The sequence below is a fragment of the Chlorocebus sabaeus genome, chromosome 16 (genome assembly GCF_047675955.1).
Source record: "Chlorocebus sabaeus isolate Y175 chromosome 16, mChlSab1.0.hap1, whole genome shotgun sequence".
NCBI classification, from domain to species: domain Eukaryota; kingdom Metazoa; phylum Chordata; class Mammalia; order Primates; family Cercopithecidae; genus Chlorocebus; species Chlorocebus sabaeus.
Genome location: NC_132919.1, coordinates 3,505,963 through 3,532,453, shown reverse-complemented (window position 1 = coordinate 3,532,453; position 26,491 = coordinate 3,505,963). Strand labels below are relative to the sequence as shown.

At 55.1% G+C, this 26,491-nt stretch overlaps 1 protein-coding gene across 6 annotated transcripts; it reads right to left on the bottom strand.

Moving 5' to 3' along the window:
* Positions 1–73: 73 nt before the first annotated feature.
* On the bottom strand, positions 74–26,491 carry CTNS (cystinosin, lysosomal cystine transporter). 6 transcript variants are annotated; one of them, XM_037987465.2, is made up of 13 exons: positions 26,116–26,230; positions 25,630–25,842; positions 24,165–24,316; positions 22,325–22,404; positions 14,916–14,994; positions 13,529–13,613; positions 6,680–6,783; positions 6,429–6,560; positions 4,990–5,089; positions 4,781–4,900; positions 3,424–3,594; positions 1,634–1,751; positions 74–1,374 (listed from the first exon to the last, which is right to left on the bottom strand). In XM_037987465.2, exons 4-13 carry the CDS (start codon positions 22,383–22,385, stop codon positions 1,241–1,243), a joined length of 1,104 nt encoding a protein of 367 aa, XP_037843393.2. In that variant the 5' UTR covers positions 22,386–22,404; positions 24,165–24,316; positions 25,630–25,842; positions 26,116–26,230; the 3' UTR covers positions 74–1,240. The 6 variants fall into 6 exon arrangements, with proteins under 6 accessions (XP_037843393.2, XP_008008063.2, XP_037843394.2 ...); XM_008009872.3 differs by lacking the exon at positions 24,165–24,316 and having other exon boundaries at positions 74–993; positions 1,260–1,374; XM_037987466.2 differs by lacking the exons at positions 24,165–24,316; positions 26,116–26,230 and adding an exon at positions 26,242–26,491.

Sequence of the window (26,491 nt, the reverse complement as noted above, 5' to 3'; positions counted from 1 at the left end):
AAGGTGGGGAGCAGGGGCACCTGGCTCTGAAGGCCAGCACACCTGCCTTCTGTATCGAGCACACACTTAAGAGTGCAGAAAGGAAGCGAGTAGGTTTTAATTCAAGATACAGGCCCCTCGTGTTGTCTCATGGAAGAAAACTCAGTGGACTGACAAGCTCAAGGCATGTACGGGGCACGTCCTGGGACCCCCCTGCTGCCATAGGAAGGACAGCTTCGGGCGGAGGGAAGGAGGTTGAGATCAGGGTTGGGCCCATACGGATTGTGTGAGGTGGTCTCAAGTACAAATACTTATCTGAGGCTCCTGAACAGGCCAGAAACTGGTGAGTCTCAGGTAGGGATCTGGGGAAAGAGAAGGGGGCCTGCCCTCCCTCCGGGGCAGCTGGTCGCCGTTTGGCAGGCCTAACAGACCTCTAAGGCACAGACTGGTAGCAGGAGAGAGGTGTCCTGTACTCCAGATGCTGGGTAAGGAGGGGCTGGGTGTGCTCAGGCGGGGCTCATCTGACTGGAAAGGTGGAGGTAGCAGAGAGGGCAAAAGAGAGTAAGCCACTTCCAAACGTCCCTCCACAAAATCTGAAAGGAGTTAGTATGCTAATGTGCTGGGCAGGAGTCCAATTCAGAACCCATCTGGCGGGCCCCTCAGGGCCCAGAAATACTCTGGGTAGGGCCAGCTGTTGACGGCAGTCGTGGACGCTGAGTTATGTAGAGAGAGCGTGTCAGGAAAGTGGCCTTCAGAGAAAGAATCCCGCAGCCTAACCCCAAAGTCCTGGTCCCTCCACCAGCACCTCTGAGTCCACTGGCCACGGCACCTGGCTGCTTGGTCTCTGGGAACGCAGCGGTGGCAGCAGAGTGCCCTTGGCTCTCCCGGCTGCAAGGTCAGCCCTTCAAGCTGCTCGCAGAAACGCTGGTAGTTTGGGGCAAGGCCTTCAGCTGCAAGTTCAGTGCCCAGTCCTGCCTGAGACGGCTGCCAGAGCCTGTGCGCGCTGCTTGAAGCCTTAAAGAAAAGAGATGGTGGCGTCAAGGCGACGGTGCCACGTGCCTGGCCGGGGAGGCCCAGGAGGGGCCCGGATGAAGGCAGGCTGTTGAACGGCCTCTGGCTCCAGGAGCAGAGTGCTCTCCTCTGTCCGCACACTGAGCCAGCCCTGCGTGCCAGGGCCCAACCGCTTCTCCGGCCTTCGCTGGGTGAGGCCTTCCCCAGCAGGGCGAGAGGCTGGGGGCTGTGCACACTGGGTCCCTGGGTGCTAGTTCAGCTGGTCATACCCCGGTCTCTTTCTGTACAAACAGAAGTGCTGGATGAAGAAGACGACGTCGAAGAAAATGGAGAAGACCCCGAGTCCAAACTTGGTTGGGTCTCCGAAGATGAGCGTCCACTGGTCTGTTAGCGGCCGGGAGATGGAAGCTGGTGTTAGATTGTAGCTCCTGAGGCAGCTGGAGCATGTGGGGTGGTGGGAGGAGGGGGTCCCAAAAAACCACAAATCCTGCAGCTACGAAGGGCCCTAGGTGGGTCTCTCCTTGGGGGCTGGACTAGCTTGGATCCCAGCTGGGGGTGGAGCCCAGGTTGGAGGGCCCCGGGAAGGCTGGCCCCGCCCGATGCTCCAGCCACAGGGTGGCCAGCAGCCGGCCGGCTGACTCACCGTTGTTGTAGGACTGAAGGAACATCTGCAGGAGGCTGAAGCTGCCCCCGGTGAAGTCCAGGAGCACGTTGCCAATGCTCCAGCCCTCAGTGCTTTTGTAGTGAAAGTTCATGTAGGCCTGGGCCAGACAGATGGAGGGTGGTGAGGACTGGGCGGCTGCCTCACGTGCCTCGTGACTGCCCCTCCAAACAAAAGCGGTTCTCATTCCTCCCACTGGGGCCTTGGCTCCAAGGAACACAGTGACCCTTGGGCTGTGACAGGCCTCAGCCAAGAACAGTTTGGGTGGTCCTGGGGGTGGGCGTCTCATCTGCATGTACAGCAAGCGAAGGCCCCCCGCCCCCCACACCTCACAATTCCAGGGAGGCGGGGCCGGTGCTGCCTTCCTGTCTCTTCCACATCCCTGGGGCTAAGGCCCTAAGCTGGTTTCCCTGCAGCTATGATTCCTCTCGCCTCCAGGGAAGGCTGTCCCCAAACTCAGCCGGGACTTCATGTGCTTAGGGACGGGGTGGGAGTGGGACTTGTGGTTTGGAATCCCAGCTCCGTCACCAGAGCTTGCTGTCTTGGGCAAGTGACAGTTCTCCTAGCCTTGGTTTCCCCGTCTGTAGAGGGGGTTAACTCCCCTTGCAGGCCTGGCCGAGGCTTCTGGGGTCTGGGGGGTGGGTCTGCGGGGAGGCGCTCCAGTCTGCCTGCCTGTGCCCCAGGTCCTCCCACGCCACAGAGCCCTGTGGGTCCTCTGACTGCTGTGACCTTTCCTTCCCGCCGTGAGGGAGGTCCTGGCCTCTCTGGTGGTCTAGTCAGCCTCCGGTCGGTCCCTGTCTTGTGTCCTGGCTCACCCTCTTCCGTCCTTGCTGCTGCCCCTCCAGTCCTGGACAGTTCCAAACATCTCCAACCTGGGCTCCTGCCTGCCTGGTTTCTTGGCCCCAAGCCCTCCCACCCTCAGGGACTGGGGCCCACTTCCCCAAACCTTCCCCTCCTTGGAAACCCTCCCCAGCTCCTGAGACCTGACCCCAGCTTCTCAGCTTCAACATGCTCAATACTGTTCAACCAGCCATGTCCCCTCACTACCTCCCCGTGTCCCACCCCAGCCTCTGTGCAGGCTGGCCTGGCCCGGAACACCCGGGCTCCTTGTCCACAGAACTCAGTCCTGCTCAGCCCGAGTCCAGCCCTGCCTCCCAGTCAGAACGCAGGCCCTCCCGAGCTCACAGAACACAAGGCTCCCAGGGCTGGGGACACTGGGGCAGGGCTCCTCCCTTTGGGAATGGGGTGAGTTAAATGAGGCTCTAGATCCCCGGGTGCAGCAACTTCAGCCCCAACCCTGTCCCAGGCCATAGGGCAAGATGTGCTGGACCCTGAGTCCCCGGATCTGAAGAGGACCTGCTGCGCTCACTCGTAGGAGGGGCTGAGCTCTGCGCAGGAAGCTGCTCCCTCCTCCCACCTCACCTCTCCAGAGTCTCCTGCCGTGGCCCCTCGGGGCTGCCCCTTGCTGTGGAAATGGAGGCAGTGGTGGGGGCAGAGCCAAAGGCATCAGGAAAGGCTGGGGTGTGGAGAAGGGGAACCACCCACACAACGCCTGATGCTTAGGGCAGCATGGGGTCCCGGGGCCTCCGCTAACGATCTCGTGTGATTCCAGCCCGGGGGAAGAGTCCTGCTCCTTCTGGGCTCCCGGGCTCCCTGTGGCTTTCCGTCCTGTTTCCTCGCCCCGGCCGGAGCTGCCCCACAGGAGCAGGGCCTGGGCCCTGTACCTCTTGCCTCTCCTGCCACTGGCCATGTGAACAGGGCCCCGGAAGTACCTGTGGAAAATACTTGACCAGCGTGACCGCGAGCTTGATGTAGGAGAAGCAGAAGAGAAACTGCAGCCACGTGGTCACCCCCACGGCAGCCACGACCATGGTGACAAGTGCGAAGAGCCATGCGAGCACCAGGAAGCCGATGGCAGGCCAGGACACACGCTGGCCACCGCGCTGGGGGCAAGAGGAGGGCGGAGATATGGACCCACACAGAAGCCATGCCGGGGCTCAGCACGGGCGGCCCCGGATAGGGCGGGCTTGGAGAAGGGCACGGAGGCTGGACCCTGGCCTTGAAGGAGCCCCTGCGAGGTGGGGACTGCACTGGGGTCGTGGCAGGGGAACACCTGGGCCACAGAAAGCATCACACCTGGGCTGGGGTGACATCCCCAGCACCAGCCACACCTTCTCATCGCCAGGGCCTCCTGTTCAGGCCGCTGGGACTCTCAGGCTCCGTCTGCTTTGCTCCTACTTGGCAGAACTGGGCGCCTCTCAGCACTCACTTGGAGACGTGGGCTCTGACCTCTGGTGGCCTGGTGCCTCTCCCAGCCAGGTACTGACTCGTCCCACGACCGGGCGGCAGCCTGAGCATCTCAGGAATCTGTCCCCTCGCCTTGCCTTTCCCTGAACACGGGCCCAACGTAGGCCTCCTTTGCTCTCGCTTCACACCGACAGCTAAGAAAGCCTAGAGGGATCATGCGGGTGGCTGGACAGCCCCCGGCTGCCTCACAGCACGAAGGGAACGCCCCGAGAGAAGGGAAAGCAAAGCTGTCACATCAGGGGTCTCCGGACCCAGCCCTGGCGGGGCCCTGCCCTGCTGACACCCATGGCCTCCAGCAACAAGGCTGAATACCGGTGCCTCTGCCTGCACGCGGGCCTCTGCTGACCGCTCAGGAACCTGCCCCTCCTGGCACCCTAAGCCCAGCTGCACCCACCTGCTCAGGGTCCCTCTCAAATGCCCCTTGGCCTCTGTGACCTGACCTCTCCGAAAGCCCACCCTGGCTCCTCCCCTCCTCCACAGGGACTTCACTCATCCTTGGAACGCAACCAAGCGTCTTCTGCCGCCCTCCTCCCTCCTCCCTGGCGGGGCTCAGGGCCTTGCGCTCCTCCATGAGCTGTCTGTGCTCCTCTGCGCACAGCTCTCAGCCTGAGTCCAGCCACTGCCTCTCCCTGAGTCCCTCACCCCAGACTTGGCGGGCTCTGAGGGCCTGGACTCACGGGCTTCTTCTCTGCCCAGCACAGGACCGGGCTGAATGAACACACCCACTTCCTTTCCCAGGCTCTGCTGAGTCTTCTGTCAAAGGTGAGGCGGGGTGGTGGGTGTTGGCTGGGGCGGCCTGTGGGGGGCCAGGCCTGGTCTCACCTCATACAGGCAGCACTGCACGATGATGATCAGAGTGAGGACGACCGCGTGCAGGCTGAAGAAGACATCATTGCTGTTCACGGGGTTCACGCCATTGGGGTATTTGAGGAGAAACTGCTCCTGTTTGGTGGGTGGGAGAAGCTGGGTGGTGAGGGGCAGCCAGGCCACCATGCCACGTGGGCAGAGATGTGGGACAGGCAAGGCCATACCTTGATGTAGGGCACCCAAAGGAGGCCGATGTTGAATACACTGTAGGCCACGAAGCCCGTCAGGTTCAGAGCCACAAAGTCAAAGCTCAGACCAATGACGCTGCAGGGGGTGGAGGGGCAAGACAGGGCAGGGGTGAGGACTGGAGGGGGTGGAGGGACAGGGTAGGGGTGGAGGGACAGGGCAGGGGTGAGGACTGGCAGGGGTGGAGGGGCAGGGCAGGGGGTGAGGACTGGCGGGGGTGGAGGGGTAGGGCAGGGGGTGAGGACCCCGGGGGTGAGGACTGGCAGGGGGTGGAGGGGCAGGGCAGGGGGTGAGGACTGGCGGGGGTGGAGGGGCAGGGCAGGGGGTGAGGACTGGCAGGGGTGGAGGGGCAGGGCAGGGGGTGAGGACTGGCGGGGGTGGAGGGGCAGGGCAGGGGGTGAGGACTGGCGGGGGTGGAGGGGCAGGGCAGGGGGTGAGGACTGGCGGGGGTGGAGGGGCAGGGCAGGGGGTGAGGACTGGCGGGGGTGGAGGGGCAGGGCAGGGGGTGAGGACTGGCACGGGTGGAGGGGCAGGGCAGGGGGTGAGGACTGGCAGGGGTGGAAGGGCAGGGCAGGGGATGAGGACTGGCGGGGGTGGAAGGGCAGGGCAGGGGGTGAGGACTGGCACGGGTGGAGGGGCAGGGCAGGGGGTGAGGACCCCAGGGGGTGAGGACTGGCAGGGGGTGGAGGGGCAGGGCAGGGGTGAGGACTGGCGGGGGTGGAGGGGCAGGGCAGGGCAGGGGGTGAGGACTGGCACTACTGCGGGGAATGGGAGGGACAGGGCTCCCAGGCCATGGGGAAGGAGGACTCGGCCCGTCTCAAGCAGGGCACTGTCCTTAGGTCCCTCCTGCTCCCACCACGGATGCCACCTAATCCCTGCCCTCGAGAGCTACTTCCCTCCTCCCTTCCTCCCCTGCCCAAGATCTCTCTGCTCCTCAAGTCCTGGCTCCAGAGGGGAGTCGGGGAGGCCTCCGGAGGAGAGGCTCCCTCCTGGCTGTCTGCTTGCCATCCCCCCAGGAGGCCCACGTGACTTGGGTCCTTGCAAGTCGAGGTGGGACTGCTTTGTCCCTAAGGCCGAGTTACAGGACTTGACACCGCAATCCTCCAGGGCCAGGTGGACCCAGTGCAGAGCAGATTCACGGTGGACTTCCCTCCCTCCCCTGCACATTCTCCACTAAACTAATGAGCCCCATTTTGTTGCTTTCTCAGGGAGGGGCTGAGCTGGGCAAAGGATGAAATGCCCAGCAAGGGAGTCTGACCCAGGCTCCCCGAGCCTTCGCATTGGGACAACTTTCTGGAAAGGGCAGGCAGACAGAAGGGTAGAGGGGACGTCGGAGGCTGCGCCATCGGCAGTGTTGCTGGAACGCCCTGCTCCTAGTGGCCCCAAGACAGCCCGCATGTACGGCCCAGGGGGTTACCTTTTCCGCCTCCAATTCATGATCACCTGAGGGTAGAAGGAGATGGACCAGGCCACAAAGTAGATCCAGCCAATCACCTGGTTTACGATGCTAATGGCGTTGCTGCGGATCATGAGAAAGCGTATCCTCGGGCTGGAAAGGAGTTTGGGGACCGGGATGAGCTGAGGCTGGGCTTCCGAAGGAGACTTCCACACGCCCAGCATGGCCCCCTTCTTGTCATGTGAGGCCCGCACGCACTGAGGCCAGCCTACCCGGTCTGATTGGAGTGATTTCCATGGAGATAAACAGTAACTTGTCCAACATTTTGAGATGTCACTTGAAAAGAGGAATTTGTCACTCCGGGAGGCACCACCACCTGTTAGGAAGACTGAGGTTCAATCCGATGCCATGTACGGTCACTGAGGGCACTGCCGGCATCTAGCTCCATGCTACACCCTAGGGAATGGAGGGATGCATCACCCACAGCCCCACCTTCCACGAGCTTACTAAGCAAAAGGAGAGACGCTGCTGCGGCCACCAGCCAACTTGAACCTCCTGTTCACCATGCTGCCCAGGCTGGTCTCAAACTCCTGGGCTCAAGCAATCCACCCGCCTCGGCCTCCCAAAGTGCTGGGATTACAGACGTGAGCCACCGCGCCTGGCCTGAGTGAGACTTTCTTTCTTTTTTTTTTTTTTTGAGGCAGAGTCTCGCTTTGTCACCCAGGTGGGAGTGCAGTGGGGCGATCTCGACTCACTGCAACCTCTGCCTCCCAAGTTCAAGTGACTCTCCTGCCTTAGGCTCCTGAGTCCCAAGTAGCTGGGATTACAGGTTCACGCCACCATGCCCAGCTAAGTTTTGTATTTTTAGCAGAGACAGACTTTCACCGTGTTGGCCAGGCTGGTCTGGAACTCCTGACCTCAGGTGATCTGCCCACCTTGGCCTCCCAAAGTGCTGGGATTATGGGCATGAGCCACTGCACCTGGCCTGGGTGAGACTTTCTGAGCAGAGCTATGGACTTGTCCTCATGCCCTCCCCTGGCTTATCTCTGAGGGAAGGAGGGATGGCTCTTGTCCTCTCACTGGGCACGTCACCTTGGGCAAGTTATTCAAGCTCTGATCTCAGTTTGCTCATCTGTAAAATGAGTTAACAAAAGTGTCTACCTTTCAGGGCTGCCATGACTGACAGGATGTCCAGAAAGCGGACAGCACAGAGCCTGGTGCATAGCAAGCTGGGCCACTGCTTTACTGCAATACCATCACTTCTGCTTCCATCATCAGTAGGCTCCTCAACGTCCACAAAACCATGCGTGCCCTGTGCCAACCTGGCTGCCAAGTGACGAAGCAGAAGAGGCACATACACGAGACACTTGGCAAAGAGGGCGTTTTCACCCTTGCTGCTACCCAATGTTTGGCAAATGCTCTGCTTCAGGAAAAAGTCCCTGGAGGCCTGCCTGCAACATCTGGTCTCCCAAGCATTCCTGCTGAGACTCTTTTTTTTTTTTTTCTTTTTCCTGAGATGGAGTTTCGCTCTTGTTGCCCAGGCTGGAGTGCAATGGCGCGATCTCAGTTCACTGCAACCTCTGCCTCCTGGGTTCAACCGATTCTCCCGCCTCAGCCTCCCAAGTAGCTGGGATTACCGGCGTGTGCCACCACGTTGGGCTAATTTTAGTATTTTTAGTAGAGATGGGGTTTCACCATGTTGGTCAGCCTGGTCTCAAACCTCCGACCTCAAGTGATCCACCCACCTTGGCCTCCCAAAGTGCTGGGATTACAGGTGTGAGAGTCACCACGCCCAGCCTTTCCTGAGACTCTTACATCTTCTTGGAGTGGTGGGGAGTGGGAGGATATCCTTACTGAACCAAACTGTCTCCCCTGGTCCCCAGCTTCTGTGCTCCCTGGATAATACTCCACCCATACTGCAGGGTGCCGTGAGGATCTGGCTCATTAGACTGCCGTGGCTGCTGCTGCTTATATATTTTTTGAGACGGAGTCTCACTCTGTTGCCAGGCTGGAGTGCAGTGGCACCACCTCAGCTCACTGCAGCCTCCACCCCCAGGGTTCAAGTGATTCTCCTGCCTCAGCCTCCCGAGTAGTTGGGATTACAGGTGCCCACAACCACGCCTGGCTCAATTTTTGTATTTTCAGTAGAGATGGGGTTTCGCCACGTTGGCCAGGCTGGTCTCGAACTTCTGACCTCAGGTGATTCACCCGCTTCAGCCTCCCAAAGTGCTGGGATTACAGGTGTGAGCCACCGTGCCCGGCCTTCTTATTTTTAAGAGGCAGGTCTTGCTCTGTAGCTCAGGCTGGAGTGCAGTGATGCGTCTGTAGCTCACTGATTACTCCAACTCCTGGGCTCAAGTGATCCTCCTGCCTCAGCCTCCTGAGTAGCTGGGACTGCAGACACTGTACCGCACCCTGCAGTGGCTTCTTAATGAGGACCCCTGAAGCACTGCCTTCTTGTTCTTAGCACCAGAAATCAGGGGCTTTGGCAGAACAATGGAAATGGTATAGCGGCTGCAGCAAAGCCTCGAATCCAACTTATGGTCCACATCTCGCAAGCTACATCTTTGTAACACATGCCATTCCTGGCTCTTCTATTTTCCTGCCACTCACTTTTTCTTATTTATTTATTTATTTTTGAGACGGAGTCTCGCTCTGTCCCCCAGGCTGGGAGTGCAGTGGCTCGATCTCTGCTCACTGCAAGCTCCGCCTCCCGGGTTCATGCCATTCTCCTGCCTCAGCCTCCCGAGTAGCTGGGACTACAGACTCCCGCCACCAAACCCAGCTAATTTTTTGTATTTTTAGTAAAGATGGGGTTTCACCGTGTTAGCCAGGATGGTCTCAATCTCCTGACCTCCTGATCCTCCCGCCTTAGCCTCCCAAAGTGCTGGGATTACAGGCATGAGCCACTGTGCCCAGCCACTTTTTCTTATTTTTAACAGATATTCCTTCCGATGTTGCCTGGAGATTTGTTAAGCGGCCACTAAATCCCTTCTGGAACTAGGAAGGGAGAAAATCGGGCGATCGACTGATACAAGACAATGAAATGATAATCACTGCCTTTCACTGAGTGCTTTCTGTGTGTCAGGGACGATCTTAGACCTTTTTTTATTTTTTATTTTTTTAGGTGGAGCTTCGCTCATGTCACCCAGGCTGGACTGCAATGGTGCGATCTCGGCTCACTGCAACGTCTGCCTCCCGGGTTCAAGTGATTTTCCTGCCTCAGCCTCCCAAGTAGCTGGGATTACAGGTACCCGCCACCACTCTTGGCTAATTTTTGTATTTTTAGTAGAGACCGGGTTTCATCATGCTGGCCAGGCTGGTCTTGAACTCCCAACCTCGGGTGATCTGCCTGCCTCGGCCTCCCGAAGTGCTGGGATGACACGCATGAGCCACCGCGCCCAGCCAATCCTAGACATTTTATACTTGCTAGTGCTTTTGATCTTCACAGGGCTGTCGAGTAGACATTACTCACCGTACGGCTGTGAATAAGGAAATGGTGCTATGTCGGGGTGAAGTGACTTACCCAAGGCTCGCAGGCCTGGCTCCCAGACCACCCAACTCCCATGTTCTAACCAGGGGCTTCCAGTATCACAGGTAGTGGAGGGGAGTGGTGAGAGGTGGGTGGGGAAAGGCAAGTGAGGCAGGAGCCTGAAAAGGTAGGTGGGTGCCCATAAATTCCCTCTCACACCAATGGTTTGACTCTCATTGTTAAAGACTTTTTTCTTTTTTTTTTTTTTTGAGACAGGGTCTCACTCTGTCACCCATACTAGAGTGCAGCAGCATGATCTCAGCTCTCTGCAACCTCCGCCTCCTGGGCTCAAGTGATTCTCCTGCCTCAGCCTCCTGAGTAGCTGGGATTATAGGCACACACCACTACCACTCGGCTAATTTTTGTATTTTTAGCAGAGATGGGGTTTCACCATGTTGGCCAGGCTGGTCTTGAACTCCTGACCTCAAATGATCCACCTGCCTCAGTCTCCCAAAGTGCTGGGATGACAGATGTGAGCCACCACGCCCAGCCTCTCACTGTTGAAGACTTTTTAAAAAGCTGAACTGTGACATGTAGGTAGAAAAGAACACACATCACAGCTTGATGAAATGTCTACAGACTGAATGGATCCAGCTTCCAGATGAAAAATGAAATATTCCCAAGTCCTCGGAAGCCCCGCTTGCTGCCTCCAGCCTCCCCTGGCCCCAGGGGTCACCGCTACCCTGACTGACACATGGATTTGCTGGATCTGTTTGTGCTCCAGGTTCAAGGACTCCTACCTACAGCCCAGGCTTGTTTGATGTCAGGTTTCTTTTGCTTAAGAGTTTCCCTGATTTTAAAAAGAGGTCACTTTGGCCAGGCGTGGTGACTCATGCCTGTAATCCCAGCACTTTGGGAGGCTGAGGTGGGCAGATCGCCTGAGGCCAGGAGTTCAAGACCAGTCTGACCAACATGGTGAAACCTCATCTCTACTAAAAATACAAAAATTAGCCGGGCATGGTGGTGTGTGCCTATAATCCCAGGTACTTGGGAAGCTAGGGCAGGATAATTGAACTCAGGAGGCAGAGGTTGCAGTGAGCTGAGATCGCGCCATTGCACTCCAGCCTGGGCTACAAAGTGAGACTCTGTCTCAATTAATCAATCAATCAATGGCTGGGCGCAGGGGCTCACACCTGTAATCCCAGCACTTTAGGAGGCTGTGGCGGGTGGATCACCTGGGGTCAGGAGCTCAAGACCAGCCTGACCAACATGGTGAAACCCCGTCTCTACTAAAAATACAAAGATTAGCCGGGCCTGGTGGTGGGCGCCTATAATCCCAGCTACTTGGGAGGCTGAGGCAGGAGAATTGCTTGAACCCAGGAGGCGGAGGGTGCAGTGAGCTGAGACTGCGCCACTTTACTCCAGCCTGGGCAAAAGAGTGAAGCTCTGTCTCTAAATAAATAAATAAAATAAAAAATAAATGAATACATAAAAATAAAAAGATGACACTTTGACTTAGATGTTTGGCCCTAAATGAAGCAATCAGCATCTGTTCCTCCCAGAGTCTGAATTTAATCTGTGGCTCAGAGGGCTGTGCTCTCAGAACCCACCAGCTCTGCATGCTGGGCTCACACCTGGGGCAAGAGAGGAGGTGTGAGAAATGGCACTGCCTAACGAGGTGCTCACCAGTGGGGGGATCTCCCTCTCAGGCAGGGTCCCCTTAGCTGGACACTCTGAGACCTCTCTCTCAGCAATGCTGTTATTTTTCAACATTTTACTTTTATTTTTAATTTTTTAGAGACAGAGTCTTGCTCTAACACCCAGGCTGGAGGGCAGTGGTACAATCATGGCTCACTGCAGCCTTGAGCTCCTGGGCTCAAGTGATTCTCCTGCCTCAGCCTCCCAAGTAGCTGGGACTCCAGGTGCACGTCTCTGCAGCCAGCGATGCTATGTTTTTCAGATCACAGAGTCCCACATGCTTGAGACTGATCGTGTTTCATTCCTGTTTGCTTCCTAGGGGGCTCAGAGCTGATTTGCAGCCCATCTGGATGTGCCTCATGACTACTGATCTCATCCCTGCATTATTCTCCTCCCGCTTCCACCAGCTTGATTAAGGTATCATTGACAAATAAAAAGTGTATAGATTTGCAGGATACAACATGCTTTGATATATGCATACACTGTGAAATGATTAAATCAAGCTCATTAACATATCCAACATAACATTACCTTTTTTTGTTGTTGTTGTTAAGAACATGAGTAGCTAGGACTCTAGGTGCAAAAGCCACTGCACCCAGCTGTGGTGGGAACATTTAGGATCTAATCTCTTAGCAGTTTTCAGGCATGCAGTAATACATGATCATTAACTGTATCGCCATGTTGTACAATAGCTCCCCAGAAGTTACACACCCTGAGTGACGTGCATTCATCTTGTTTTTTTTTTTTTTTGAGTCGGAGTCTCGCTCTGTCGCCCAGGCTGGAGTGCAGTGGCCGGATCTCAGCTCACTGCAAGCTCCGCCTCCCAGGTTCACGCCATTCTCCTGTCTCAGCCTCCCGAGTAGCTGGGACTACAGGCGCTGCCACCACGCCCGGCTAGTTTTTTGTATTTTTTAGTGGAGACGGGGTTTCACCGTGTTAGCCAGGATGCTCTCGATCTCCTGACCTCGTGATCCGCCCGCCTTAGCCTCCCAAAGTGCTGGGATGACAGGCGTGAGCCGCCGCTCCCGGCCCATCTTGTTTTTTAAACCCTTATTTACCACCTCCTCTATGGATGCTTTTTATCTAATTGAATAGCAGCTGGCCCAAATTCTCAGTAAGGTGGAAGCAGGGTGCACACAAATAGATACATGCATAAAGCTATGGGTGATGATCGCTGTTAGATCCCACAGCCTCTGGCACTGGTTTTTGGAAATGACACCCAACCAATGGTGTCTCAGGATGAGGCTTCACAAACCTTAATGTGGACTCACACCATCTGGGATCTTGCTAGTGTGCTGACTTTCAATCAGTAGGTTTGGGGTGGGGCCTGAGATGCTGTGTTCCTAAGGAAGCCCAGTTCTACAGGTCCTGGAATGCCCTTTGAGTAGCCAGGCCTTAGTAAATTGTAAGAACTTTCTTTTTGAGACGGAGTCTCGCTCTGTCACCCAGACTGGACTGCAGCGGGGTCATCTTGGCTCACTCCAACCTCCGCCTCCTGGGTTCAAGTGATCCTCCTGCCTCAGCCTCCTGAGTGGCTTGGATTACAGGAACGTACCACCACGCCTGGCTAATTTTTATGTTTACTTTAGTAGAGATGGGGTTTCACCATGTTGACCAGGCTGATCTCAAACTTCCTACCTCATGTAATCCGCCCACCTTGGCCTCCTAAAGTGCTGGGATTACAGGCGTGAGTCACCACTCCCAGCTGAAAATCCTAAGAACTTTTACATTCCCAGAACGATTTTTGCCTCAGGTTCCTCACTATCACCTTCTTAATTCCATCTAATGGCATACAATACTCATCCCCAAAGAGACGAACAGAGCCATAATCACAGGTTTGTAGGTTGATGGAACAGGGGCCGCCTAGGAGACCTAGTTCCACCAGTTCTTAATTCAAATGTGTTCTGTTACCTAGCATTTCCCTACCCATCCGTTACGATTGGTTACTTACTTCTTCGGGGAGCTCAAGGATAGTAATATTTTTGGAACGAAATGTGATTTCAAAAGTGATCACCAGGGTTGCATTTAATGGTGGCCTGTGGAGGACAAGAGTAATTACTGCTGAGTAGCTGGACACAGTGAGATCTCAACCACCCCTCTGGATTTCAAATCTGGCCTTCAACTCTCAAGCAATTAGGCTTAGGAAATGTTATGTGCTCCACCTTGATGGGTAGCCAGGTGGAGACCCTGCTCCGTAGGCTTTCCTGTCTTAATCAGGAGACCAGGTGTCTGCCCCTTTAGGGTAGGGTGAGAACAGAGAAGAAAGCAAACTGGGTGTGAAAGACAAAGGAGGCATCTGGAGGCTCAGGACCACGGCTCCCTGATCCGGTAGGAAAGGCTTCCCCGAGGTTGTTGGGTCTGAGCACAGCCTTCTGTGAGGGCCAGAATTTGACTGAAGGAGGAGAGGGCTCAGGCAGGGAACACGGAGGGAGCAGTCTGGGCCTCAAAGCTAGGAGAGGCATCTGACGGGAGAAGGCAGACGTGCTGGCCGGAAGCCACCTCCTGGGCCCTGGCTCTGGGTTTAGAGGCCTGGAGTTCATTTGAAAGGCAGTGGGAGGCCGCTGCAGGGGCCTGGAGAGTTGCGGTAAGACATGACTTGTAAGATTTGCAGGGGGAGGGTGTGCAGAGACAGCAGGAGCTGGGAGTGGAACGGCGGGCCTGCTAGGGGCCTCGGAACCAAAGCTTTGGTTTCAGGCCAGATCTCGCAGGAGAGGCGAGGAAGGGGGAGAGGCGTAGAGAGAAGGAGAGGGCTCCAGGTCTTCTTCATCAGGGAATCCTCGTGGCCGGGAGGCAAGGGCAGGACAAAGCAGCTAAGAGCAGAGAAGGCGGAGGGAGCGTCCCTGGCACGGACTGGACTAGGTCGCAACGCTTGTGCCTAAGCCAGCAGATGGCAGCAAGTAAGACTCCCAGACAAGGCCCAGCGTGAGTGGCATTCACCCGACGTGGCCAGTTCTGCTTCTGAGAGCAACCTCAGAAGTGCCAACCAGCAGCTCAGGCCCCTGCCCCTTGGCCTTCAGGGCTCTCTTCAAATATTTAGTCTTAGAATCGCTTTGAAATCTGGCCTCCACTGCCGGTTCACGCAGGACTCTTCCCACGCGGGTAAAAGACCCACGTCTCAGGGAGAAGCACCCCTTCCTTCTCCTCCCAGGGGAAGTGAGGATTCAGAGTGGGGGTCAGCCTTTGCGATCCCACCCTGCAGCCCAGGGCTGGCACCATCCCTTTTTCTATGGCTTGTCTTACAGGTAAGAGGCAGGAGCAGCGCATCAGAAATCTGAACAGACTGACCCAGCTGCAGGGCCTGAGCGGAGCTGAGCACAGCACCAGGCCCGGGAACTTACCGCAGGGCGATGCTGACGTTGGTCGAGCTGCCGTTTTCCAGCTTTACAACAGGAGGAACGGTAAGGCTGACGGTTGACTCTGGAAGGACCCAAATCAATGACGTGAGGCACTGGGTCAGAGCTCGGGCCTGCAACAGGAAACTGGGCCGAAACCCCTGACATCTGAGCTCCTGAGTTCTGACTCTCTGATGAGCCCTGTTCTGTGATGGGACTCCACACACAGGCCCTGGTTAGGTTCCTTCCCCACCTGCTGCCAGAGACAGAGATGGAGGAAGACAGGCCTGAGCAGGAAACGCCAGAGCGTCCTCATCCCCCTGCGATGACAGGCTCTGAGTCTGTGGCTGAGTTACCCAGAGATCATTAGAGGGGAATTCAAGCATGATATGGGAGCACAAAAGGCAGCCCCGAACCTCCTCTTCAGATGGAAAGGACACGGGTGTCTCTTCTGTTCATGAAGTCAAAATGGCCCTGAAGAACTGGGCCAGCCCCTTTCCTGCGCTCTGAGAGACACATGGGCCCAGCTAACAGGTTTCTAAAGAGCCCTCTGGGGCTCCTTCCTAACCCAGCTCACCCCGGTACTGGTCCCCTTCCTAACCCAGCTCACCCTGGTACTGGTCGGTTCCTTCCTAACCCAGCTCACCCTGGTAGTGGTCCCCTTCCTGGGGCTATCTGCGGGGACTGGAGGAAGAAGCGTGAATAGTTGTTTCACTTTCAGAGATTTCTTCTTGGCATTATGCTGTAAACTCAGAATCAAGTTGACAAACAGGCCCCCTGGATGAGGGAGGAAGCAGGTCTGGGTCTTAGGGTCTTAGAAAACCATCTTGGGGCCAGGCATGGTGGTTCACGCTTGTAAACCCAGCACTTTGGGAGGCCAAGGCGGGAGGATTGCTTGAGCCCAGGAGTTGGAGACCAGCCTGGGCAACACAGAGAGATTCTGTCTCTACAAAATATTTTCTTAAAAAAAGAAAGAAAACTGGTCAGGCGCAGTGGCTCATGCCTGTAGTCCCAGCACTTTGGGAGGCTGATGAGGTGGGTAGACCACAAGGTCAGGAGATCAAGACCAGCCTGGCCAACATGGTGTAACTGTCTCTACTAAAAATAGAAAAAATTAGCTGGGCGAGGTGGCCGGCGCCTGTAGTCCCAGCTACTCGGGAGGCTGAGGCAGGAGAATTGCTTGAACTCGGGAGGTGGAGGTTGCAGTGAGCTGAGATCGTGCCACTGTGCTCCAGCCTAGGCAACAGAGCAAGACTCTGTCTCAAAACCAACCAACCAACCCACCCTCTTGCAAGACCAACTAGCCCAGAGCACCGGACTGAGTAAGCCTCTCTTTGTGTGCTTCCTGTATTCTTTGGGCAGCCCCGTCCCGACCTCTGCTCCCAGGGGTGCTGGAAGCCCCATGCCACACCTGCCCATCTCACCTCCCCTGCCTGACTACCTTCAGGGTTATACACAGCCTAGGGGTCATGATCATGAATCCAGGCTGGCGGGGAAGCAGGTGCCTGACGGTGATGAGGGGGATCCTTGCAATGGCCAGCATCCCTGGTTCCCCCACCCAGACCCCGTCACTCAGATCCCCAGGCCCAGTTCCCCCACCCAGACCCTGTCAGAGCCCTCAAAGGCTGTTAGCAGCCCTGGTTCCCCCACCTAGACCTCGTCACTCAGACCCCTCAAAGGTTTCCAGCAGCCCTGGTTCCCCCACCCGGACGCCCTCACTCAGACCCCTCAAAGGGAGATGAATTGAGATCTGAAATTTTAGATGCTTGGGTTGGAAGGAAACTTTTTTTTTTTTCTGAGACAGAGTCTTGCTCTGTCGCCCAGGCTGGAGTGCAGTGGCATGATCTTTGCTCACTGCAACCTCCGCCTCCCGGGTTCGTGATTCTCCTGTCTCAGCCTTCCAAGTAGCTGGAATTACAGTCATGCGGTGCCACATCTGGCTAATGTTTGTATTTTTAGTAGAGACGGGGTTTCACCATGTTGGCCAGGCTGGTCTTGAACTCCTGACCTCAGGTGATCCGCCTGCCTCAGCCTCCCAAAGTGCTGGGATTACAAGCGTGAGTCACCGCATCTGGCCCGGAAGGAAACGTAAAGTTACCCAATTCGACCTCTGATTCTCTGCCTCGATACTCCTCCCTGGTAGTTTCTCTTCCTCTGTAACCTCATCTCCTCTAAGGAGATCACAGCCTGAAGCTTGTCCTCCCAGGCCAGGCTCTGCTACCTGGAGCCTCTCAGACCCTGAGAGCTGCCTTCTCCATACTCAGCACATGTGAATGCGGATGGAAGCTCTGTCCCAAGTCTGCAGGTCCCCACATTCCACAATCTCCAGTCCCCTGCTGGCTGGGCTCCTCAGAACCGGATGTCCCCTGGCCCTTGCAGAAGCCCAGCTGCTGTGGCGACTCTGCCCTTCTTTTTCAGGCTCATTGTTCTGAGGACATTCCGGGGCTTTCTTCTGGGCTTGCGTAGCTGGGACTTCCTGTACCGCCAGTTCAATTCTGCCTAGAGCTGAGGACCATGCCAGATAAGCAAGTCCCAGAACCAGCCACTGCTCACGACAGGATGCTGAAGGTGATGCCAGGCAGCCAGCCAGACTCTGGATCCCTAGGGCTCTGCCGGAGGTAGTGGAGGTCAAGGTGAGGGGGAGATCTACATGGCCACAGAGCTCCTGCAATCTTTGCATTATAACATAGGAGGTTGAGGGCCGGGCACAGTGGCTCACATCTGTAATCTTAGCACTTTGGGAGGCCGAGGTGGGTGGATCACCTGAGGTCAGGAGTTGGAGACCAGACTGGCCAATATGGCGAAACCCCGTCTCTACCAAAAAGACAAAAAATTAGGCCGGGCGCGGTGGCTCACGCCTGTAATCCCAGCACTTTGGGAGGCCGAGGCGGGTGGATCACGAGGTCAGGAGATCGAGACCATCCTGGCTAACACGGTGAAACCCCACCTCTACTAAAAATACAAAAAATTAGCTGGGCATGATGGTAGGTGCCTGTAGTCCCAGCTACTTGGGAGGCTGAGACAGGAGAATCACTTGAACTCAGGAGGCAGAGGTTACAATGAGCTGAGATTGCGCCACTGCACTCCAGCCTGGGTGACAGAGTGAGACTCTGTCTCAACAAAATAAAAATAAAATAAAATAGGAGTTTGTGAACTCTCCAAGAACCAGACCAGAGAATGTTTATTTCCTCCTTCTTTAGCACCACAGAAAACTGAGGTGCTCAGCAACTCAGATATTGGGCTTCAAAGTCACACAGTTCCATTCTGGCTCTGAAACTTCCTAGCTCTGTGACCATGGGTAAGGTGCTTACCCTCTCTGAGCCTCCATTTCCTTATCTGTACAATGGGGAGAATACCAAGACCTATCTCACCAAGTCATTGTGAAGATAAAATGTAGCAACGCTTGTGACATGTTTTCCACAAAGCCCAGATGTTAATAAGTGTTACTATTATTATTATTATCACGTGCTAACTGCAGAACATTTTTAGCCCAAGGTGGGAGGCAGTTAGGAAGCTGGCCCCATAAGTCTAAAATCTTTACATTGTATCAGAATTACAAAATGAGTCATGACACCATCCTGAGTTCCTCCTAAAGAGAGTGATCATGGCTCACTGCAAGTGATCCGCTCACTGCTGCCGCCTCTTCCCGCAGTAGCTAGGACCATAGGCATGCGCCCCCATGCCCAGCTACTTAAAAAAAATTTTTTTGGCCGAGTGAGGTGGCTCACGCTTGTAATCCCAGCACTTTGGGAGGCCGAGGCGGGCAGATCACTTGAGGTCAGGAGTTCGAGACCAGCCTGGCCAATGTGATGAAACTCTGTCTCTACTGAAAATACAAAAATTAGCCGGGTGTAGTGGCGCACGCCTGTAATCCCAGCTACTTGGGAGGCTGAGGCACTAGAATCGCTTGAACCTGGGAGGCAGAGGTTGCAGTGAACTGAGATCATGCCACATTGCACTCCAGTCTGTGCGAATGAGCGAGAATCCATTTCAAAAGAATTTTTTTTTTGTAGAGACGGTGTCTCACCATGTTGCTCGTGCTGGTGTCAAACTCCTGTGCTCAAGTGATCCTCCCTCTTTGGCCTCCCAAAGTGTTGGCATTACAGGTATGAGCCACCATGCTCGGCCAGGTTTTTAAAATTAATTCTTATAGGCCTCTCTCCCACTCTGCGCCTACCCAGTACCAGGTACTCTGCTATACTCCTAGCACCCATTTTCGAATTATTACAAAAGGGAGAGGTAGGCATTATTATTCCTATTTTACATTTCAGGAAACTGAGCATTCTAAGGGGAAAGGTTTCTTGCCCACACAGCTTGAAAATGGTGAGGGCAAGATTCAAACTTAGGCCTGTCTAGTCCAAAGCCCAGGTTCCTGCCACGAGGCTGCACTGCCTCAAGATTCCACCCAGGGAAGTCAGAGACAGACAACTCTGAAGGCCAATCATCTCCTCCGTGGTCCTTAATAATTACTACCCAAAGCAAAGAGAAGAAAGAAACAGCAAGGGCAGAATGAGGTTGGAGATTCAATTCCAGTGACTTGATTTTATGGTGGCTTCCATTCTTCTTTCCTTTTTTCTTTTTGAGATGGGGAACTGCTCTGTGGCCCAGGCTGGAGTGCAATGGTGTGATCTCAGTTCACTGCAACCTCTGCCTCCCGGGTTCAAGCGATTCTCCTACCTCAGCCTCCTGAGTAGCTGGGCTTACAGGCGCACGCCACCATGTCCAGCTAATTTTGTATTTTCAGTAGAGACGGGGTTTCAACATGTTGGCCAGGCTGGTCTCGAACTCCTGACCTCAAGAGATCCACCCACCTTGGCCTCCCAAAGTGCTGGGATTACAGGCATGAGCTACAGCGCCTGGCCCATTCTTCTTTTCTAATGGCATTCAGGAAAGGAGGCAAAGTGATCTCATGCAGCAGGGATCCTAGGCACGTTCCAGCTTTGTTACCTTCTAGCTGTGTGACTTTGGGGAAGCCTTCTACCTTCTCTGGGCCTGTTTCCCCTCTGGGTAACTGGAGTGGTGGTACCTGGATTTTCTGTTTTTCTCTTAGGGGAGCGTATTAGCTTTACTAATGGGGCTTTAAAGTGTATGTGTGAACGACCGGGCGCGCGTGTGCACACAAACACACACGCCCGGGCACACGCCTGGCCACACGTACGCGTGCGCGCACACACACGCCTGGGCACACGCACACATCTGGCCACACGTACTCGTGTGCGCGCGCACACGCCCGGGACCACGCACACGCCTGGCCACACATACTCGTGCGCACGCGCACACACACGCCTGGGCACGCGCACACACACACGCCCGGGCACATGTACACACCTGGCCACATGTACACGCACGCGCGCACACACGCCTGGCCACACATACTCGCGCGTGCGCGCACACACGCCTGGGCACACACGTGCGTGCGCACACACGCTCCAGCCTCAGTCTCACAAAGTCTGATCCTGGAGGGCGGGGAAGGGGTTCTGAAACACCAGGCTCCAGGGTCTGAAAGACCTGCCTTTCCCCGAAATTGCTTATCCACAAGGTGTGACTACAAACAAACATTGCTGATTGTTTAACAAACCTGGAAGAGATGATCACGTGACCACTGTTTCCTCAGAGATGCAAGAGGCCAGATAACTGCAGTGGTGCTAGGCTCTGGGGAGACCTCTGCAGGATTTGTGTGGTTTGTCAAGGTTCACTTGAAATGGGAATTCAAGATGTATCTGGGCCAGGCACGGCGGCTCACGCCTGTAATCCCAGCACTTTGGGAGGCCGAGGCAGGTGAACCACGAGGTCAGGAGCTCGAAACCAGCCTGGCCAACATGGTGAAACCCCGTCTCTGCTAAAAATACAAAAAAATAGCTGGGCGTAGTTGCGGGCGCCTGTAATCCCAGCTACTCGGAAGGCTGAGGCAGGAGAATTGCTTGAACCTGGGAGGTGGAGGTTGCGGTGGGCTGAGATCGTGCCACTGCACGCCAGCCCCAGCGACAGAGTGAGACTCTGTCTCAAAACAAAAAACAACAAAAGTATCTTGATTTTTGTATTTGACCCAACAGGCAAGCTGAGGATGGAATGAATGGGCCCGGCACCCTGGAAGTGCTAAACACGGCTCTTTATGGAAGGAATTCCAGAGATGTTTTGGGCAGTAGGAGAATTGCTCGAAGGGCACGGGTCTCAGAGGCCTGTGCTGAAGGTCATTCCTCCTACAAGGACGTGTAAACTCCATCCCAGCCTGCGTTCCAAGTGACCCCTGGCCCTGCGGGGCTGTTGGACCTTGTTCCTCAGCCCCTCTCTAAGGGACAGGTTTTCTCATCTTACAAGGGGATGCTGGGCAGACTCCTCAGATGACCTGTGCCTGGCAGAACCAGGTACAACAGGGTGGCCACCTCTTCTGCTTCCCCGCTATTTCCCAGGACCCAGGACTCTCTCTTTGAGGTCCACAGGCAGGGACATAAGCCATTATTCTTTTTTTTCAGGGGTGGGACAGTCTTGCTCTGTCGCCAGGCTGCAGTGCAGTGGTGCAGTCTTAGCTCACTGCAAACTCTGGCTTCTGGGTTCAAGCAATTCTTCTGCCTCAACCTCTTGAGTAGCTGGGACTACAGGCGCCCGCCATCATGCCCAGCTAATTTTTGTATTTGTTTATTTTTTAGTAGAGATGGGGTTTCACCATGTTGGCCAGGATGGTCTCAATCTCCTGACCTTGTGATCCGCCCACCTTGGCCTCCCAAAGTGCTGGGATTACAGGTATGAGCCACCGCATGCGGCCTTCTTTTTCAAGTCAGGGTCTCACTCTGTTGCCCAGGCCGGAGTGAAGTGGTGTGATCATAACTCATTGTAGCCTTGACCTCCTGGGCTCAGGTGATCTTCCTGCCTCAGCTTCCCAAGTAGCTAGGACTATAGGCACGAGCCACTGCACACAGCTAAGTTTTAAAAATTATTTTTTAATAGAGATGGGGTTTCACTACGTTGCCCAGGTTGGTCTCAAACTCCTGGCCTCAACAGATCTTCCTGCCTCGGCCTCCCAAAGCTCTGGGATTATAGATGTGAAGAGCCACTGCTCCAGCCTGAGCCAGTCTTTAAGATATGATCCCAGGTTGTTGGTGCTCTACAGTTTGACTTTGAGAATCAGCTGTATAGTCTGACTTTAAGAACCAACTGTTCGCTTTGATGATACAGGAAAGGTACAGAGATACCAGGGCAGAAGGCCAATTATTTGTGGAACTATCTGGCTCTTTGCCAAACACCTGGATCCCAGACCTGGGTCCACTCCACCACCCCAGGGGTCACACGGCTGAGGGGCAAACAGAGACACGTGGTCTGACTGGTACTAAACCCTTGGCAACAAACAGATCAGACGACTACTTCCTCTAGCCACCATTTCCCTCTTTACAAAGTTGACATGTCATTTCTAAACTTACCACATTTCTCTACGAGCTTCAGGGGAAAAAGGATAAAAATAGCCAGCCAATTCCTTATCATGTTTCCCGATTTCTCAGAACTAGGAAGAAAAATAGCGAGAGACGTTCAGGTGAATGTTGAATCAGCTCAGTTCCCTGTAGACGATCTGCCCTCCGGAGCATGGATGGCTCATAAAGGACTCCCAGTTGGCAGCTGTGACCTCAGGGCTTTGCATCACAGCCTCAGAGGGCCACCCGGAGAGGCCTTATCTTCCTTTGATATACGGGGAAACGGGCTCCTCTGGGAGCCAAATGGGTTGTGTAAAGTGCCCCCCTGTGGAAGTTAACAAAGACCAGAATTTTTCCCTCCTCAACTGCTTTTAGCAAAAACTTAGCAGAAAGAAAGGATGCAGTTTTACTGGCTTGAGATTCTTTTTCTCCAAAAGTTAAAACTGTGGTCAGATATTTGACATTGTGAACCTACAAACCTCAAGGAAATTAGTTTCCTTTCCTGTCCTGGGATAAGAGTCTAAGGGCTGATGACACCAACTGACCCTTAAGACTTAAAAAAAAGGCCAGGCGCGGTGGCTCAAGCCTGTAATCCCAGCACTTTGGGAGGCCGAGACGGGCGGATCACGAGGTCAGGATATCGAGACCATCCTGGCGAACACGGTGAAACCCCGTCTCTACTAAAAATACAAAAAACTAGCCGGGCGAGGTGGCGGGCGCCTGTAGTCCCAGCTACTTGGGAGGCTGAGGCAGGAGAATGGCGTAAACCCGGGAGGCGGAGCTTGCAGTGAGCTGAGATCCGGCCACTGCAGTCCAGCCCAGGCTACAGAGCAAGACTCCATCTCAAAAAAAAAAAAAAAAAAAAAAAAAAGACTTAAAAAAAAAATTTTTTTTAATATACATGTTAAAAATGTTTTTTTTTTTTTTTTTTTTGAGACAGAGTCTTGCTCTGTTGCCTAGGCTGGAGTGCAGTGGTGCGAACTCAGTTCACTGAAACCTCCCCCTCTGGGTTCAAGCAATTCTCCTGCCTCAGCCTCCTGGGTAGCTGGGATTACAGGTGCCCACCACCATGCCCAGCTAACTTTTATATTTTTAGTAGAGACGGTGTTTTGCCACGTTGGCCAGGCTGGTCTGGAACTCCTGACCTCAAGCGATCTGCCCGCCTCAGCCTCCCAAAGTGCTGGGATTACAGGTGTGCGCCACCGCGCCTGTCAAGACTTTATTTGACAAGTGTCACTATTTCAGGACTGGCTGGGGTCATTCACAAGGAGGACTCGGGGAGGGATGAGCCCCAGAGCAACTCCTCGGTTTAGTGTGGAAGATGGGGAGCTGCATTCCTGTAACCCTAACACACAGCAGGTGAACCGTGGGTCAAGAGCAAGCAGGCTGGCATGGATTTCTGTAGCTTGCTCTCTACGCTGCCTCAGTACACAGTGCTCAGGTCCTCCCACGCTGACAGCCTCCTGGGGCTCCTGCAAACTGTGGGGAGCTCTGGGTAAGGTCTGTGTGGAGAGATCCCTGTTCCTACTCTGATTTCAGTTTCCCCAAGGCCTCCAGCATCTCGGATGTCTCCCCTACATACTCCTCAAGAAGTCTGCCTGGCCACTCCAGCTGTCTCACCTCTGTTGGCCCCTGTCTCCTCCAGGGTTCTCTCTTTGGCTGCTGCAGCTCTGCCTCATCTGAGACCCTTCCCACTGGCCAGGAATGACGCCCCACCCACGCTCTGGCCTCCCTGGGGGCCTTGCCCTTGGCGCTGGATCCCTGTGCTCTGACCTTGGAGGAACTGCCCTCCTGTGTGTATGGAATAACCACAGGCCTCCCTCTCACTCTTGCTGCTCTCCCCTCCTCATACCTGCCCTGTGACTTCAAGTTCGGGATTCAGTTTGTTGCCCCGGGCAGAGTCTGGTTTTTCTCCAGAAATTAGATGTAGAATCAGGCCTAACCAGCTTCTCAAACTCACAGACTTGGTCAGCAAATATCCCCAAGCCTCAAAGGCTGAGACACCTGGAGGAACGATGCCAGCAGAGACAAAACGACATTGAGAGGCAAGTCAACTAAAATGTTAAAAAACATCAGATTAGGCTGAGCACAGTGGCTCATGCCTATAATCCTAGCACTTTGGAAGGCAGAGGCAGTTGGATCACTTGAGGTCAGGAGTTCGAGACCAGCCTGGCCAACATGGCAAAACCACGTCTCTACTAAAAATCTGAAAATTAGCTGGGCGTGGTGGCATGTGCCTGTAGTCCCAGCTACTTGGGAGGCTGAGGCAGGAGAATCGCTTAAACCCGGGAGGCGGAGGTTGCAGTGAGCCGAGGTTGCACCATTACACTCCAGCCTGGGTGACAGGAGTGAAACTCCGTCTCAAAAACAAACAAACAAAAAACAAAACAGATTGATAATTACATAAAACTAGTGGCTTGTGAAAGCTACAAGATAGAAATGAAGTATCTCCTGACAATGGGCTCTGTCTGGTGTGTCCTTCCTATGTAAGTTCTAACAATTGTCCAGGCCTCATTCAGATGTCACGTTTCACCCATTTGGTCCCTTCTCAGGAGCAACCTGGGGCTATGGGTCTCCTGTGGCAGCTCCTCTCTGCCAGGTATGAGTTGGTGCTGTCCTCTGTTCTACGACCTGGAACTCCCTGGGTCTCCTGCTTTTGGAGAGGGTATACAAATAGTGGTAAGGGCTGTGTACACTGGAGACAGGTTTGAACCTGGGTTTGCGTTTATTACTTATGTGACCGTGTGGTGCTAAACAGGGACGGTGGTAACTACCTCATAGGACTTAAATGAGGAGATGTAAAGCATGCATTGTCAAGTGGGACTAAAATTGGCTGGGGGTAGGCCGGGCATGGTGGCTCATGCCTGTCATCCCAGCACTTTGGGAGGCCGAGGTGGGCAGATCACCTGAGGTCAGGAGTTCAAGACCAGCCTGGCCAACATAGTGAATCCCCGTCTCTACTAAAAATACAAAAATTAGCTGGGCGTGGTGGCTTGGGCCTGTAGTCCTAGCTACTTGGGAGGCTGAGGTAGGAGAATCACTTGAACCCGGAAGGTGCAGGTTGCAGTGAGCTGAGATGGCGCCACCACACTCCAGTCCTGGGCGACAGAGGCTGGAGACTCCATCTCAAAAAAAAAAAAAAAAAAAAAAAGGCTAGGGGTGGTGGGGGGAGGTGGTGGTGAAAAAAAATCTAGCTATTACAATGGTTTGTGGTCACGTAAACAAATACCCAGTGTACTAGTGGTATTAAATTTTATAGGAGAGGGGTGGGTAGGAATAAGGAGGTTGAGAAACAAGGATATAAAGTGGTTGGTTACCTCTGTTGCTTAGGGCACGTAGCGAGCTCTCACAAAGCACAGTTATCCTCCTCAATGTTACTGGAAGAGGCAGGGCTCAGGAGTCCTCCCCTCGCCCTGAGTGAAAACCCGGAGGGGAGGGTGGGGTCTCCTGCTGCTCAGTCCCCCGGAGCCCCGAACTCTGCACGTCAACCGGCGCTCTCGCAAAGGTCCTCCCACCGTCTCCAAAGCAATCTGCAAATTCCCCAACCCAGACCCAGGCGGCAACTGAGCAGAAGGGAAGGGGCTGGGAACGGCACCCACCCCGGCAGCCCGCTGTCCCTGCCTCCGCTGACCAGCGCTCGGGCCCTTCCACCCCGGGGTTGTCCGGTGTCGCGAGGCCAGCACTGGTGGCGGGGAAAGCAGCCCGGCGCGGCTGAGGGCGCTGGACCCCCGGCAGGCTGCCCCGCTGACCTGCTGTGCCTCAAGGGGCCCGCCTGGGAAACGGGAGGCTGCGCCCGCTCTCACCTGAGCCCCCCAGCTCGGGGAACCGCCCTCAGGGGACGCAGGAGCCTCACCAGGTGCCGGTCTGGAATGCACCGCCCTCCCCGGCCCGGCTAGACTTTGGGAGAGGCGGGTCCGCTGTCACCTGACCTCTGCCACCTGACTGGGGTCCGATCTCGGCGAGATGCACTCTGGGAGTTGTAGTTTCCACGCGTCTTGGCCAGAGAAAGCGCAGCTGGGTCGGGGCGCAGGGATCGGGCCTTCGGCGTGAGGGAGGATGAGGCCGCTGCCAGTGACAGAGAAGCTCTTGGAGCCGCCAGCGTTTCCAGGGTCCTTTGGTGAGCGGAGCTCAGACAGCTCTCCACTGGGCGGAAAACCAGGGCCCTGCGGGGCGGGGCCC

Excerpts from the sequence above, each read along its gene's own strand:
- CTNS (XM_008009872.3), bottom strand. The coding sequence starts at position 22,385 with ATGATAAGGAATTGGCTGGCTATTTTTATCCTTTTTCCCCTGAAGCTC. Across the intron at positions 3,595-4,780 it reads TGCAGTGCTGCCTGTATGAG|CGCGGTGGCCAGCGTGTGTC; the intron begins GTGAGACCAGGC and ends TCTTGCCCCCAG. Across the intron at positions 1,375-1,633 it reads CCTTCAGTCCTACAACAACG|ACCAGTGGACGCTCATCTTC; the intron begins GTGAGTCAGCCG and ends GGCCGCTAACAG.